The 15,878-nt window shown below is 34.9% G+C and overlaps 1 protein-coding gene across 1 annotated transcript in view; it reads left to right on the top strand.

Moving 5' to 3' along the window:
• LOC145146004 (pectinesterase-like) overlaps positions 1–3,078 on the top strand; it is a 31,852-nt gene extending 28,774 nt beyond the window's left edge. The window contains exon 2 of the mRNA XM_079074977.1: positions 2,219–3,078. Coding sequence (XP_078931103.1) covers positions 2,219–2,910 — 692 coding nt within the window. The 3' untranslated portion in view covers positions 2,911–3,078. The remainder of the gene's footprint in view (positions 1–2,218) is intronic.
• Positions 3,079–15,878: the final 12,800 nt, after the last annotated feature.

Genomic DNA, 15,878 nt, shown 5'->3' with positions numbered 1-15,878 from the left:
AAAAAATAGGAGGAAGCTGTGACACGTTCACTAAAAAAAAATCCGTTTGTAGCGAATAATTTATTAAAAAAAATAAATAAGCTTAACACAAAAGCAGAAAAAGAAATAATAATAACCTGGTCCCGGGCATCTACCATTATACCCATAATGGTCGGCCATACTATTGCTATCCATAATGGAAAGGAACATTTACCTATTTATATAACAGATCGTATGGTAGGACACAAATTGGGAGAATTCGTTTTAATTTCTATCATTATAATTATTTAAAATATCAAACATTGTTTTTTTGATTTTAAAAGTAATAATACAATCATTTATATAGGGTTACTTTTAACTATTGTTATTATAAATTATTTTAAGCTACTTATTTGAAATTTGAACGATTATAAAAATATATTTAAGAAATATTTTAGTTAAATTGAGATTAAAATTTAGTTTTTGCATTTAGCACTACAATTTATCACTTTTAACTATTCACAAAATATTCAGTGGGTATTTTAAGTGGAACTAAATTTATATTTAAGTTGGCACTGTAATTTTATATTTAAATTAACAATTTAAGTATTTTGTCCAAACTATTCAAAAGTTGTAGCTTTAAACTGATAATGGTTTACATACAACAACATATTAAATTTAATAAATTAAGTATAATATGTTATAAGTTAAATTCATAACTTTATAAGTAGAAGTAAATATATTATTTTAATATTGAAATTTAGTTTATTTATGGTTACACTTTAGGTTTGATATTTATTTAACCTTATTAACCAAATTATAATCATTATTAGAAATACACTATAATTTATCACTTTTAACTATTTACAAAATATTATTTGGGTTGTTTAAGTTAAACTAAAATTTATATTTAAGTTGACCCTGTAATATTATATTTAAATTAATAATTTAAGTATTTTTTACAAATTGTTCAAAAGTTATAGCTTTAAAATGATAATGGTTTACATCCAAAAATATATTAAAATTAATAAATTAAGTATAATATGTTAAAAGTTAAAAAACATAAGTTTATATGTAGAATTAAATATATTTTTTAATATTGAAATTTAATTTACATATGATTACACTTTAGTTTTGATATTTATTTAACCTTATTAACCAAGTTATAATCATTATTAGAAAGAAAGTGAAAAGTCATGGGCGTTTCAAATGAATGTGGTGAAAGGAAAAATACATGGGAGTTTCAAATGAATGTGGTGAAAGGAAAAATGCTTCCTTTATAATATAGTATGATATAATATGATATGATATGATATATATATATATATATATATATATATATATATATATATATATATATATATATATATATATATATATATATTATTCAATTTAATACTTTGTTTTAGCATTTTTCCTAAATCATAAACTAGGACTACTAAAATAAAAAAAAACCGTATTTCAAATAAATATGAAAGATTTTTAAGTATAACTTAAAAAAAAGGCAAACGAATAAAGTGGAAACCTACTCGCAATATTTAAACAAACACCCCGAATTCGAGCTCCTTTGTTGGGATATATATATATATATATATAGTTATTTTATTCGATTTAATAGTCTGTTTTAGTATTTTTCCTAAATCACAAACTAGGACTACTAAAATTAAAAAAAAAAACAAATTTCAAATAAATATGAAAGATTACTATGTATAACTTGTTTTTTTATTTTTTGGGAAAGGCTAATGAATTATGTGAAAGCATACTTGCAAGAGGTAGTTTAAGAGAATCGAACTCCCAACCTCACACCCCACATGTGTATAAAATCTGATGCTTCAACACACCTAGACTGGACATCATTTGCTATGTATAACTTATTAATGTTGATATCTTATAATCTGATCAGAGTTTATTTTTATAAAATTATGTTACTTCTGTTAAGATGCATATGCATATACAAACAATAAACATAAATATAATTACATCGTCTTTCTTATTTGATTTAATCTGTGCATTTGATTCTACCATAGAGTACACCATGCTCTATCAAAGCACGGGTTGGTGGTAGGAGTGTTGTTATTTTTAGCATAGTCATGCATGGTTTTGATATAGCTATTGTATGGTGGAGTACTGATATGTAGCATACATATATATATATATATATATATATATATATATATATATATATATATATATATATATATATATATATATATATATATATATATATATATATATATATATATATATATATTGACGACAGCGGCTATGGGTGAAGGATTCCTAGCTCGTGATGTAACATTTGAGAATACAGCCGGAGCCTCGGGTCATCAAGCTGTGGCACTACGTGTTGGATCCGATTTATCTGCGTTTTATAGATGTAATATGATCGCATTCCAAGATACCCTTTATGTCACCTCCGGACGTCAGTTTTTCGTCAAGTGCACGATCGTCGGAACTGTTGATTTTATTTTTGGTAATGCTGCAGTTGTATTCCAATTATGTGACATCCTTGCCCGTCGTCCTAATCCCAAGCAAGGAAACATGGTCACTGCTCAAGGCCGAACCGATCCTCAACAAAACACTGGCATCGTTATCCAAGGTTGCAAAATAGCTGCAACTACTGACCTAGAACCGGTTAAAGCCAATTTCAAAACGTATCTGGGAAGGCCATGGAAAAACTATTCAAGAACAGTGATCATGCAATCGTTCATTAGTGACGTGATAGATCCTAAAGGATGGTCCCCTTGGGAAGGAGATTTCGCACTCAATACTTTGTATTATCGAGAGTACCGTAACCGGGGGCCTGGGGCTGATACGTCAAAGAGGGTAAAGTGGAAAGGTTGGGGTGTGATGTGGACTGCGTTTGATGCGATGCCTTTCTCCGTTGGAATCTTTATCAATGGTTGGTATTGGTTGCCATTCACTGGCTTCCCTTTCTGGCTTCTTTTGTAACAGTAATGATAACTATTTCTTGATTAACAACACCTTTGAATTGGGTTGTGATACTTTCCTTAGTTTTTTTAGTAAATCAAATAAAACGTTTGATAGGGTGAGGAACGTATAATTTGTAACACGATTGGTATACCATCAAAGTGTATAATACATTTAATCAGAAATTTATTGGGGTTTGAAATAATGTACCTAATAATATGTTGATGATTGTAATGTTTTCTTCGATAACTTCTATTATTCATCTCAAATTTAGAAAACTTGTTAGGTTTTCTGCGTTCCTTTCTGGTATGTAGTGTTGTTTTTACCAACATAATGCACTAAAAACGTATTTTATAATAATATAAAAAATAACGTAACTTTATAACAATATAAACATAAAAATAGATTGGGACTGAAATATGTAATGTCCAATATTGAGACAAATTTTGTGTAGATAATTTTTTTTTAAAACATAAATCAATTAGAAACAGAGAAACAGAGGAGGGCTTAAATGCTAGTTACATTAGAGCATTACATTACAGAGCAATATAAGCGTGACTCGAGAGTGAAACCAATTACACAAATCTTGTTTAAACTTAAAGCAAATTTATCTTACTCACAAAAGTCTTTCTTGTAAACTCCATTTACAATTGATAAGTGAAGAAGGCGATTGAGATATGTTGTAGTGATAAAGTGTCGAGACCGGGAGGATTTTCATTTTCTTTCCTCAATTAATTTTGCTAAACTATTGGAGAGGATGTCCTTCTTGATTGGTCACTATGAGAGATCCTTGATCATTAGGTAATTTTAGAACTATTCTTTTACCACTTTGGTGCCTAAACTAATTGACTAGTTATCTATTTCTTATTATAGAGCCATTAACCACAAGTTTATACGATCATCTTGAAAGTTCATGTAGAAAGACCAAAAATAGTAATTGATGGGCTTTTTAGTTCGGCCCAAATGATCTTTCATTAATGGTCGCAACATCGATTACAGACCTTTGTTTATCAATGAGATTATCTCACGGGTTAAGAAAGATACTACAAAGGCTTTAATTATAAATAATGAATTCAAAAATTGCTTGATTCGCTAAGTTTGACCTTCTAGTGGAAAAAACATGGAACAGATGGTATTTGGGTGGAAATTGAGAACTTGGTATCTACGTTATCTCTTGTCATCTTTCTAATCTATTATTATCAATGGGACACCATCTAAGGATTTTAATTGAGAAGGGTCACATCAAGAATATTACAGATTGTATTTTCCCATAAATTTGGCATTATGCCACTCACATATATTAAATATCTCAAAATACAAATAAGTACATTGGGCTAACTACAATACCTCAAAATACAAATAGGCTACAAATGAGTACATTGGGCTAACTACAAAATTGGGTTGCCTAACCAAGCCAACTAATAAGATACAAACAATATAAAATATTACATACATATACGTCTAACATCCCCCTCAGTCCGAACGGGTGATCTAGAACGGATGTTCAGGCTGGATCTAAAATCATGAAACAGAGTAAATAGAAGCTCATTGGTGAATATATCAGCATATTGTAACGAAGATGCCAAGATGGGACATGAACTCGGATTTTCCCCAAAGTAACTTTATCACACATAAAGTGTATGTCAATCTCAATGTGTTTTGTGTGTTGGTACTAAATTGGATTGGTTGACAATTACATTGCACTAATGTTATCACAGTAAACCAGAGTATGTGACAACTGTCAACTTTGGGTCAAACAAAGTCAGCAAGTCAACTCGGTCAACTCGACTTGTACTAGTACGTTAGGGTTTACACTATGTTTCCTAATGTAAAACTTACTATCATAATACAAAGTATCACTCGGAATTTGCAAATTGTCAAATATAAACCCTAGATAGGGTGAGTAACGTAACAACGCGATAAAAATTCAACTACGTATCCTTCAGGGATAAATAACACTCATACCACGACATAGTGGAGTTCAAATCCTAACACTACGGGGCACAACCATAACAAAGACTACAAACACAATCTTTCTCAATCTCTCTCTCTCTCTCTCTCTCTCTCTCTCTCTCTCCTAAATCTCTCTCAAATCTCTCCCAAATCTCTCTCAGTAACAAGAATCACACTTCCAAACTTTTCCGTAAACACACATACCATCCCAACCCTTTAATGTGTTGAAAACCAACCGAAATAGGAGGAGAAAATGGGAAACAGCAAGCTCACTACGAACCCTATCACTCTCACAGCGAACCCTCTCGCAGTGACCCTCTCGTAGCCCTCTCGTAGTGACCCTCTCGAAGTAACCCTCTCGCATCGGACAATCTTGCAGCGAAAACCTTCGCATCCGAACGTCGCAACCCATACTTTCACATCTCTGACTCTCGCAGCCTGCACCTTCGCATGCGAACCTTCGCAGCCTGCGAAGGTTTCGCACCCAAACCCTACAGAACGCCTTCTAACTTCGGATTTTTGACAGTTTCAGACTTTCGTCATTTTTAAGAGTTTTTGACGTCGGATTTCCATCAAACTCATATTTTTCACATCTTAGACCTCCTAAACTAATATTTTAATGCTCTTATTTAAGCTTTATTAAATATAAAACACACATTTGCATAAAATAATATCTAAAGGTCATAAAAATATTACATTATTTTATACTTAAAGTAATGGCACAAGTGGATCAAGTGGATCCTCCATCAAGCCCAAGTCACCTTTATGTCACTTCTCTAATCTTCATTGGTCAATTCATTATCCCTTTACACATCCCAACAACCCATCCAATTGCTTATTTCTCCCTTTAAAAAGAATGATCACGAGATGAAAATCTCACTTCACCATTTCCTCCAAAATTTCACTTTCTCTCCACAAAAGAACTCCCACCCTCTCCCTCCAGCCACGTTTTTGCAAGATCATTATTAGGTTCCTTTTTGGTAAGTATTTCCTCCAACTTCTAAGATTTCTACATACTTCCATAAAAATCGTAAACCATTTACACATATATTCACATATTAATGTCCATAGGATCATCAAAATCTCCAAGCATTTTCAAGTGCTCTTGACTTCAAACTCTTCATCAACCTTCCACTCATCAAGAAAACCCAAAAGGTGAGTTCATACCCCTACATTTTCGATTTTTTTCCCAAGATTTTAGGGGGGGGGGGATACAAGTCATGTCACTAAAAAAATCTAAACTTAAAAATCAGCTTTTCCAGAAAAGTTGAGGTCTGTTCACAGACTGTTTACCCATCTTAAACTTAATATTTTTAAAAACTGTACAATATGAAAATAGTACAGGTCTATACCTTTTTGAGGACCACTCGCACGCATTCATACGATTTTTCTACGATTTATGGTGATTTTTACAAAACTGTCTGTCATTTCAGAACAATTTCGGACCAATCTGTGAAAATGAACATTTTCACTCTGGTTAGGAACCACTTAAGGTCAGGATAAAAACTATGGACAAAGTAGACTCATTTTCTAAGCTCTGAGAGTTTACAATCCCAGTTTTTGACTTCCGATGATTTTTCTACAATTTTTCTAAAAACATGAACAGAAAAGTTAAAAACTAGAAAAATGACCATTTCGTACAAATGATTCACGTATTTATGTTTGATGTAAAAATAATTATTGGATGTGAATATCTAAGTATATTAACCCCTATGTAAGTATAAATACATACATATGGGTGCGAAAACTGAATACTATAATAAAGTATTCTAGTATGGTTTATAAAACATCAACACTTTGTAACATGTTGAGCAAAGTGTATAATATTAAGGAAATGTATATGATTATTTTCATGCTATTTTATTTCCATGAAAAGGTGATAATCATACATATAAAGGTTTTTCATCACTACAAAACATTTATGATAAGCTATAATCGGTATAGTTTATGGGTCTTTTACACTATGAAATTTACATACGAAAGGTTATTATTCCACTTACAAAAGGGTTTTCATTACACTACACGTAAAATCGTTGAATCAAACTTTGTGAGCCAAAATCTTCACGTACAAATTAGTATACCTACAAAAGTCCTGTATTATAACCGGAGTCTCCAGTAAGGGAGCGTGATAATTGTGTATAGATCTATACGAGACTGACAATCCCGCACCTAAGCTGCTTGCAACAGCTAGACCGGCAGGTCTGGGGTGACAAAAGTCATAACATTCCGAAGCCTGAAGAACGTCGTAACAGGCCATCTATGTCGATAGCACGTTTATAGTAACTCACATAGGGAAACAACGATACATATAGTTTACGAGGATGCATATACTCAAACGGTTTTATATTTTTTAAAACTGCACATAATATTATAAGTATGGAAAATACTTGTACATTTCGGTCTTTGGGCTTTAAGACTACAACTCATTTCAAAAAGGAAAATATTGGATTTTTGGAACGAACACTATCTTTTTATAAAGAAAGACTTTCAACTCTACATACAAACGCTGATGAACTCACCAAATTAATTGTTTACGCTCTTTCAAGACTACTTGTATTCTCAGGTAATCACTAAAACATGTAACTGCCAGCTTTTAAGGATGGGACGCTAAGACGTCAGACAAATCATTTTTTATCATCATTTTGTAATTGATTTTGAACCATATAACTCATGAAATAATGTAACATTTTCAAATATATTTATGATGGTTGTTTTTGCTTTGGTCACTAATATTCTCTATGTTATGATACAATACATGAAAGTCATCCACCCCCGGACGTTTCCGCCATCCTGGTTTGGGGGTGTGACAGAGTAGAAGTAAGAGGTGGGTATAATAACTCATGTAGAAGGTTGTGAAGCTAACTCATCTCGGCAACGACATTTGCAACACCTCGATACTCAGTTTCAACATTAGACCAGAGGTATTTCCTTGTTTCACAGAATTTTTATCTTCCTTTCCAAAATAGCAACCGACTGCTCCACGTAGTTCAGGTGCTCGTCAACCTGAACATCATCCAACGATACTACCGCATCCTCATCCAATAAGCACTTCAGCAAATGGGAAACATGAAAAGAGTTGTGTATCTGACTGAGCTCCTCCGGAAGGTCTAGCCTATAAGCAACCTTGCCAACCCTGGAAATAACTCGAAATGCTCCAATAAATCGGGGGGCCAATTTTCCCCTCTTCTTGAAGCGGATCACACCCTTCCAGGGTGAGACCTTCAGGAGCACCATATCACCGACCTGAAACTCCAACTCAGATCGGCGCCGGTCAGCGTAGGTCTTCTGCTAACTCTGAGCGGTCTGCAGTCGCTGTCTGATCTGCTGAATCCTCTCGGTTGTTTGAACAACTACCTCTGTTCGACTCATTACCCTGTGATCCACCTCTTCCCAATAGACCGGGGTGCGACATCTCCTCCCATACAACAGCTCATAAGGTGGGGCGCCAATGCTGGAATGGTAGCTGTTATTGTATGAGAACTCAACGAGGGGTAAGTAGGAGTCCCAGCTCCCACCGAAGTTAATAACGAAGGCTCTCAACATGTCCTCAAGAGTCTGTGTGGTCCGCTCACTCTGGCCGTCCGTCTGCGGATGATAAGATGTACTGAAGTGCAGTCATGTGCCCAGTTTCTCGTGGAACTTCTGCCAGAATCGGGAGGTGAACCGAACATCACGGTCTGATACGATAGAGACTGGAACCCCATGTCGTGCTATAATCTCGCGGATATATAGATCGGCCAACTTCTCGGCCGATGAGCTCTCCCGAATGGCCAAAAAGTGAGCACTCTTGGTCAGTCGATCCACGATGACCCATATGGCGTCGAAACCCCTTGCCGTCTTTTGCAGCTTGGTGATAAAATCCATCGTGATCTGCTCCCATTTCCACATGAGTATCTCAAGAGGCTGCAACTTGCCATGCAGCCTCTGGTGCTCAGCCTTGACCATCCTGCACGTCAGGCACCTCTCCACATACCAAGCGATCTTTCGCTTCATGCACGGCCACCACTAACTCAAACACAAATCCCGGTACATCTTGGTGGCCCCCGGGTGAATAGAAAAGCGAGACTTATGAGCCTCCTCCAAAACAATCTGTCTGACCCCACCAGACACCGGAACCTAGACCCGACCGCAACGGGTCAACAATCCCCTGTTATCCTGCACAAACCGAGTGTTCTCACCCTTAATATTCTCCAGTTTCCAATTCTCCCGACGCATACCCTCTGCCTGAGCTTCCCTGAGCAAGCCCACAAGTGGGGAATCCACTGATATCCTCATGCATGTCACTGAAAAATAGAAGGTCTGTCTGCCTTGCGACTTAGAGCGTCTGCAACCACGTTCGCTTTACCAGGGTGGTAAAGGATCTCACAGTCGTAGTCCTTGACTACATCCAGCCACCTGCGCAGCCTCATATTCAGGTTCGATTGGTCCATAATATACCTCAGGCTCTTGTGGTCAGTGTAGATGGTACAGCGGACCCCATAGAGGTAATGTCTGATGGGTTTTGAGCATAACAACATTCCTATGGTGTTCATGCAACCCTAATTGCTTGGATCTAGTTTTTCTACTTTGAACATGCAATAAACCTCCAAGACTTATAAACCCTAGATCTAGCATACAATTAATCAAATAAACATATAAACTAGGGTTTGGATCTTACCTTGATTGTTATGTAGCAATACCAATCAATTCCTTGGCTTCAGAAAGCTTAGTGCCTCAAGTGTTGCACCTCTAATGGAGTCACAAACACCACTAAGCAATTTGGATGAAGAAGGAGGAGAGAGTAGACACCAAAAACGGCTGGAAACCCTAATCCCAGTGTTAGCCACGTTTTTGGGTCTCAAGGGTTCTTTAAATAGGTAGGCAATTAGGGTTATCTAACAAGGAAACCCTAATTTGACTGCTTAAGCCCTAAGCAGTCCATGGACCCCTTCTGGAACATGCCTTGGATGATTTCTAATGGGCTTCCCCATAGAATTCGTCCAACCTATATTCCAAGGTGATTCATAACCCAATTGTAATTATCCTATAATTACAATTCCAGTCCCCTAAGTTTAATTAATCTCTTTTAGCCACAAAATTAATTCTTAATTAATTCTTGACTAATATTAATTAAACAATATGATTTCTCCTTTAATATATTATTCTCATAATATATTAACAAATCATAATTAAACCTTTCTCTCCTTAATTCATCCTACATATTGCTATGGTGAAGGCAACCCAAAAGGACCATGCTCATAATCGGGTCAAGTACATACCAAAATAGTTATGGACTTAGACACTAATCCAATAGTCTCCCACTTGGATAAGTCTAATAACTATTTTGTATAACTTCAGAACCTGATCAGCAATCGTAGCTTTCAAAAGCCGCTGTCAACTTTGATCTTATCAGATACGCGTGTCCTTTAGATAAGGGATTATATATTCCTCCATTCTCAAGATATCGTATAGACACAAGACATGAATTAATCATTCTCTCTATACTGTTTCCCGATTTCCGATTTATGACAACTGACAACAGACTACAATTGAACACATCAACTTAGTCCCGGCTTGGCCAAGCGCTTAGGGTGTCATCACGAAATCATCGAGAGGCCCACAGATATCGCTTTTATCCCACTTTGAGTAAAAGGAATGGATAAACTTCGACTCAAATGCTGGCTTGCATTTACTGATCCAATCACACACAATAATAAGTTTTATAACACCAAGTTACTGGTGCGTTTTCTTATCATCAATGTGCAACCGACCAGCAAATAACAACTCACATGTCTCGGTTTCAAGAATATACAATGTTATCGTCTCACAATTACTCATGATAAAAACCATGAAGTGATTCAAGTGAGCGTGGGTTTGATCCAATACTCTAATCTTATTAAGGCACTCATGAACTCTGCAGCAAACTTGTGCTATGTCTAAACACTTAGGCAACCTACAGACAGATTCACGACAGTCTTCCTTCATACCTACTTCCAACGTATGACCGATTATGGAGGTTCGAATAACCCAGTTATTCTGGAAGTCAAAACATGCAAAGTGAAACGCAATAATAATATTAATCCTATATGGCCCCAAAACTTTTGAGCGTAAATAAAAACACTTTAATTTAAACACCATATTGATTACTCATTATTCATTGCTTACTGTTTCAGAAAATCAACTTATTACTCGAATTATAACCACAATTGTCCCATGCTCCAAGCATGCACACTTTGATTTCCTATGATCATTACTTTGTGAAATATATCAATTGAAAAACATTTCCAATGAAACTCATTTCACAATTCCCAATCCTTATCATTAGCGTAAGAATACAAAATTCTTGCCACTTTTAGAATATGTTAGATTCTAACATTTTATGCAACGATCCTTTCGTGAAGTCACAACATAAAAGTCACAAAGACTCGACCAATGAAATCACAAGGTACTCTATCAGAAATTGTTACAAAACAATTATATAGATGTGATGTCTCTCACTCAAAGTACATTCATTTGAACATCCTTCTCGCATAAAAGTTTCTAATCTAGACATATTTCTTAATATCCAACTCCCATTAATGGAAACATTTCCATATTTTCCATATGACAACTCATTCTTAATAGAATCTTATCTATTCATAATATTGTCAATATAGTCCATCTAGTACTATACTTCCAACTACTCACAAGCAACAATTCCTTGGCGAACCTTAGATCGTCCTTTGATAGTTGTTTAATTATTTTAGTCAAATCCAGTTCTAGTCCCTTTTCCCTCTTAATGCCCTAGGCATTTGGAAAATATTAGAATGGTCAAATATTATAGCATTTGCAATCGATCCTATACCCTAAGTGTATGGAACACGATGCATAATGTCTTACATAAAGATATGATACTTTATCAATCTTCTGCCATAATATTTTGTGTCACGTTCTCACAATTCGAACTATGAAGAGGGATGTCGTAATCATAATCGAAATTTGAGAACACTATATATCCTTTGACTAAATTTATTAAAAATTTTCAATCTAAGCTTTAGATATTGAAACGAAGTATAATATTCTCTCCTTTAATTATAGCAAAACAACTTTTCAACCCCTACAGCTTTGTAAAGTTAATCTTTGTTTTCTATAATTAATATTGCTAACTCGCAATACTTGAAATAATAATCATGCTCCCACTAACACGATGATTATTACAATACAAGCATAACACTTATGCTCCCACTAGCTTTGACATATATCTAGAAAACATCTGAACTTCCAGAAAACAATGCTTATTGAATTCCTTAAGTTCATATTTCTAAATACTTGATGCTTTGATAAGCCTTTATCTAAGCTTCTTAAACTCATACACCTTTGCCTTAGAAAGCTCATATGTGTGTCTAGACAAATTCAGAACTAAGTCCCAAATGCTCAGACTAATTGCCAAATCTCACAATTCGAACTATGAAGAGGGATGCCGTAATCATAATCGAATTTGAGAATACAATTTTCACAATTGCTATCTTCTTAAAATCTCTCTTAGTGAAAGCATTTCCTCACAATCATTTTCATGAAGGAGGGAAACCTTATGTCACTTAGTTTTTATGGTGTATGTGTTCCTATCCATGTGAATTTTCCAAAACGAAGTTTTGCGACAAATCCAAAAACATATGGACTGAACTTTCTCAATCTTGATTTCTTGTCTCATGGTAACACGAGTGCCCACCATGTCTTCCAAGTAGTTTAGCAACTCACCCTTACATATCAATGTACCTTCCATTGATCAAGGTGCTTTCCTTTATGCATACAGATGAGAACTCATAGAACTCAGAAGCATAACTAACTTAACTGGAATAGCGCAGAAAACAAAATTGTCATCCACGATAGGTTACAAACCTCAAGTCGTGCGCTAGTGATGATCAATTGGGTTTATTCTTGATTTATTCTTGAACCTTTTCAAGACCATTAAGACTCCCACTGACTCCTTGACATATAAGGTTCTCTTGTCAAGAAACATTTCTTGACAAACAAATATTCAAGAGTTAGTGTAGCTTCTTATCAAGCTTAACACTTCACACAATTGGTATTAGTTGGTCTTTGACTTATCCAAGACATCACAACTTACCAATTTCAAATGTGCAAGAATATGAAAACTTTTCCAAATTCCACATTTGATGAGTGCCATAAACCTTCTTAAGACTTCTCACTCAAGTCACAATCTTAGACTTTAAGACTTGATATTGGAACGAAGTACGATTGACTTCTTGATTTAACCATTTCTACAATTCTCGATTCCTCTTCTTAGACATACAAATGCACTAAGACTCACTTGGAGGATCAATTGAGATATGGTTCTTAATCATTAAGACTTATCATAAAACACAATAAAAGGTACTCTCCCTTCTTCTTAGAATAGAGAAACTTTTATCTTTCTGCCTACTTGATTCTTCTTATTCGTTCTGCTATTGATTGAAACTCTTTCAATCAACTCAGAATTATACTTAATCTTATAAGTATAACCATATTTACTAAACTTTAGTAAATCATGACGAATATCTTTATCACTCTTGTGATGGACTTGATCAACGCACAACCTAGTGTACTTGATCTCCTAGTCCTTCTCTTGACACTTTGTCAAAAATAATCTAATTTCCAAATATGAAGATTCTCATTCATCACGTAACCTAGTTGTATGATTCCAAGTTTCTGTCCAATTGAAACTTGGGCGATGAGAATCTTCCCTTATTTGGCAAATTCTCGACATTTCCACAAATAACATAATAAAGAATCAAATCCATTATTCCTAATAGAAGAAACATTCAAACATCAATTTTTTTCATACATGCCATTGCAAGGATGAATAAATAAGACAAAAAAAACAAATTTTATTTTATTGCGGAAAAACTTTGTCCTTACAATGCAATTCAACTGAAAAACTATGCTATTACATATTTCTTAGAAATCCACTCTAACTCTAAAGTAGCAGCTCAAAAATCCGATCTTTGAATCCATGCGATCGAAATCCATTTCTTCGTGATCAGATTCAGCACGCTTCTTCCTTAAGTTTCCTTTCTTTTCTTCGATCCTGCAAAACATCAAAATGTAATCTTATCACATCATGTATTAAGAATCAAAAAATAGGAACTTATAGAGTTAGTTAATGGATTTTACCTGAAGTAGAGCCATACGTCTTGACTCTCCCATCTCTTAGATCTCTCAGGTAATCAGGGCAGCTTCGTCTCCAATGCCCCTTCTCTTGGCAGTAGAAGCAGATGGACTCTTTTGGAATGACACAAGGAACTATCTCAGAATTTGCCTTTTCTGGATTTCCAATGTCACCATTTTCAATGTCCATTGAAGTTTGGGAGTTTGATTTGCCAGACAAATTTGCTCGATCAGCACGCCAAATCATTTCTGATTCAGCAGCTATAAGCAAATAGGTCAAATCAATGAGGGTCATGTCATGGTCCATCATATAGTACTCTCTAACGAACTCACTATATGATTCAGGAAGTGACTGAAGAACCCAGTCAACAGCCAACATCTCTGAGATATCGACACCCAACATCCTTAACCTATCAATGCGTGACTTCATCTCTAAGACGTGTGCACACACAAGTTTCCCATCTTCGTGCTTACTTGCCAATAGGGATTGAGTGAGCTTGAACTTTTCAAGCCTTTGAACTTGTGGGTCAGGGAGAACAATTGGAGGAGGTGGAGGAAGTGAAGCATGACTCTCATTTCCTTGATCGTATCTTGGAACGCCATCTTCATTTGGAAAGCTTGTTCCAATGGATTTAGGAAGACCATTGTTAGATTCAAACATCTACAAAACGGGAGAAAATTCAAGTCAAGTTGATTAGAATCCTTGATGTAACACCCAAACGAAACATCAAGGCTAGGATCCAACACAATACTCTACAACCTAGAAGAGGGATGCCGTAATCTAGTTGCAGAATATTTGAAGGTAGGTAAATGACGATTTACCAATTTCCACCATGAAAAACGAAAAAGACGTTTAAGTTTTAAATGAATTGACACTCCTAGATCTTTTGAGATTCATTGAACTTTTCAATGGCATGTTTAATCTCGATTATGCCCTTCAAGTTTGCGACTGGGATGCCGAGGATCACAAACAAGGTGTGAATAACCATACGAATCACGTGGTGCACCCAATTGCTACTATCACCTAATCAATGTGCCGGTTAGCCACACACGCTCCATTGATCTATAATAAACATCGAGCCACCCTTCGCCACCAATGCCAAACCCAAATTAGTGTGTCGGTTAACCACACACGCTCCACTAACATTTCGACAAGGGTACGAAGTGTAATTCCATGGATTAGCATACAATTCCACATTTTTCCTAAAGTGACTATGATTTGGGAATTTGTAAAAGCATGTAGTTACTTCGTACTTCATTATACTTATAATGGAAGGTTTTGTCATATCCTACCCGTTCGGCTAACGACCCTCCACTAGTCAAGAGTGTGGTGGGTAAGAGTGGATACCCATTCAATCGCCATTTTATAAGCAATTTCCTTAACCACCCCTTATAGACCAGCTTCGTGAATGAGGCCTACTAATGGTAAGACTGACTGTTTACTCATACATATATAATATTAGACTTTTAATGTTACATATAGTATAAGAGTGTATTTTATACTTTTAAAATACTAGGTGGTCTAATTTAATAAATTATACTTTTAATTTAGTTAAATGTAAACCAAAACTTTATGGAATTATTAACTCTCTTTTAATTATACACTTTAATTAATTAATAAAACCATAAGGGTGTAATTTGAACTTTTCAAAGTACTTGAGTTTTAGATTTTTAACAACTTCAAGTTAAGACTTTTAATTAAATTTTAAAATCTAAAACTTGAGGGCAAGTTTTGAAACTTTTTCAAACTTAAGGTTTAGAATTTAAAATTTTCAACATTAAACTTTTAATTAAAATTTTAAATTCCAAAACTTGAGGGCAAGTTTTGAAACTTTTCAAAACATTAGGGTTTAACTATTTAAATTTCAAAAACAAAACTTTTAAGTTCAAATTTAAACTATAAAACCTAA

Source organism: Lactuca virosa, chromosome 1 (genome assembly GCF_052849685.1).
Source record: "Lactuca virosa cultivar CGN04683 chromosome 1, Lactuca_virosa_CGN04683_v6, whole genome shotgun sequence".
Lineage (NCBI taxonomy): Eukaryota > Viridiplantae > Streptophyta > Magnoliopsida > Asterales > Asteraceae > Lactuca > Lactuca virosa.
This window is presented reverse-complemented; position numbering and strand designations above follow the sequence as displayed.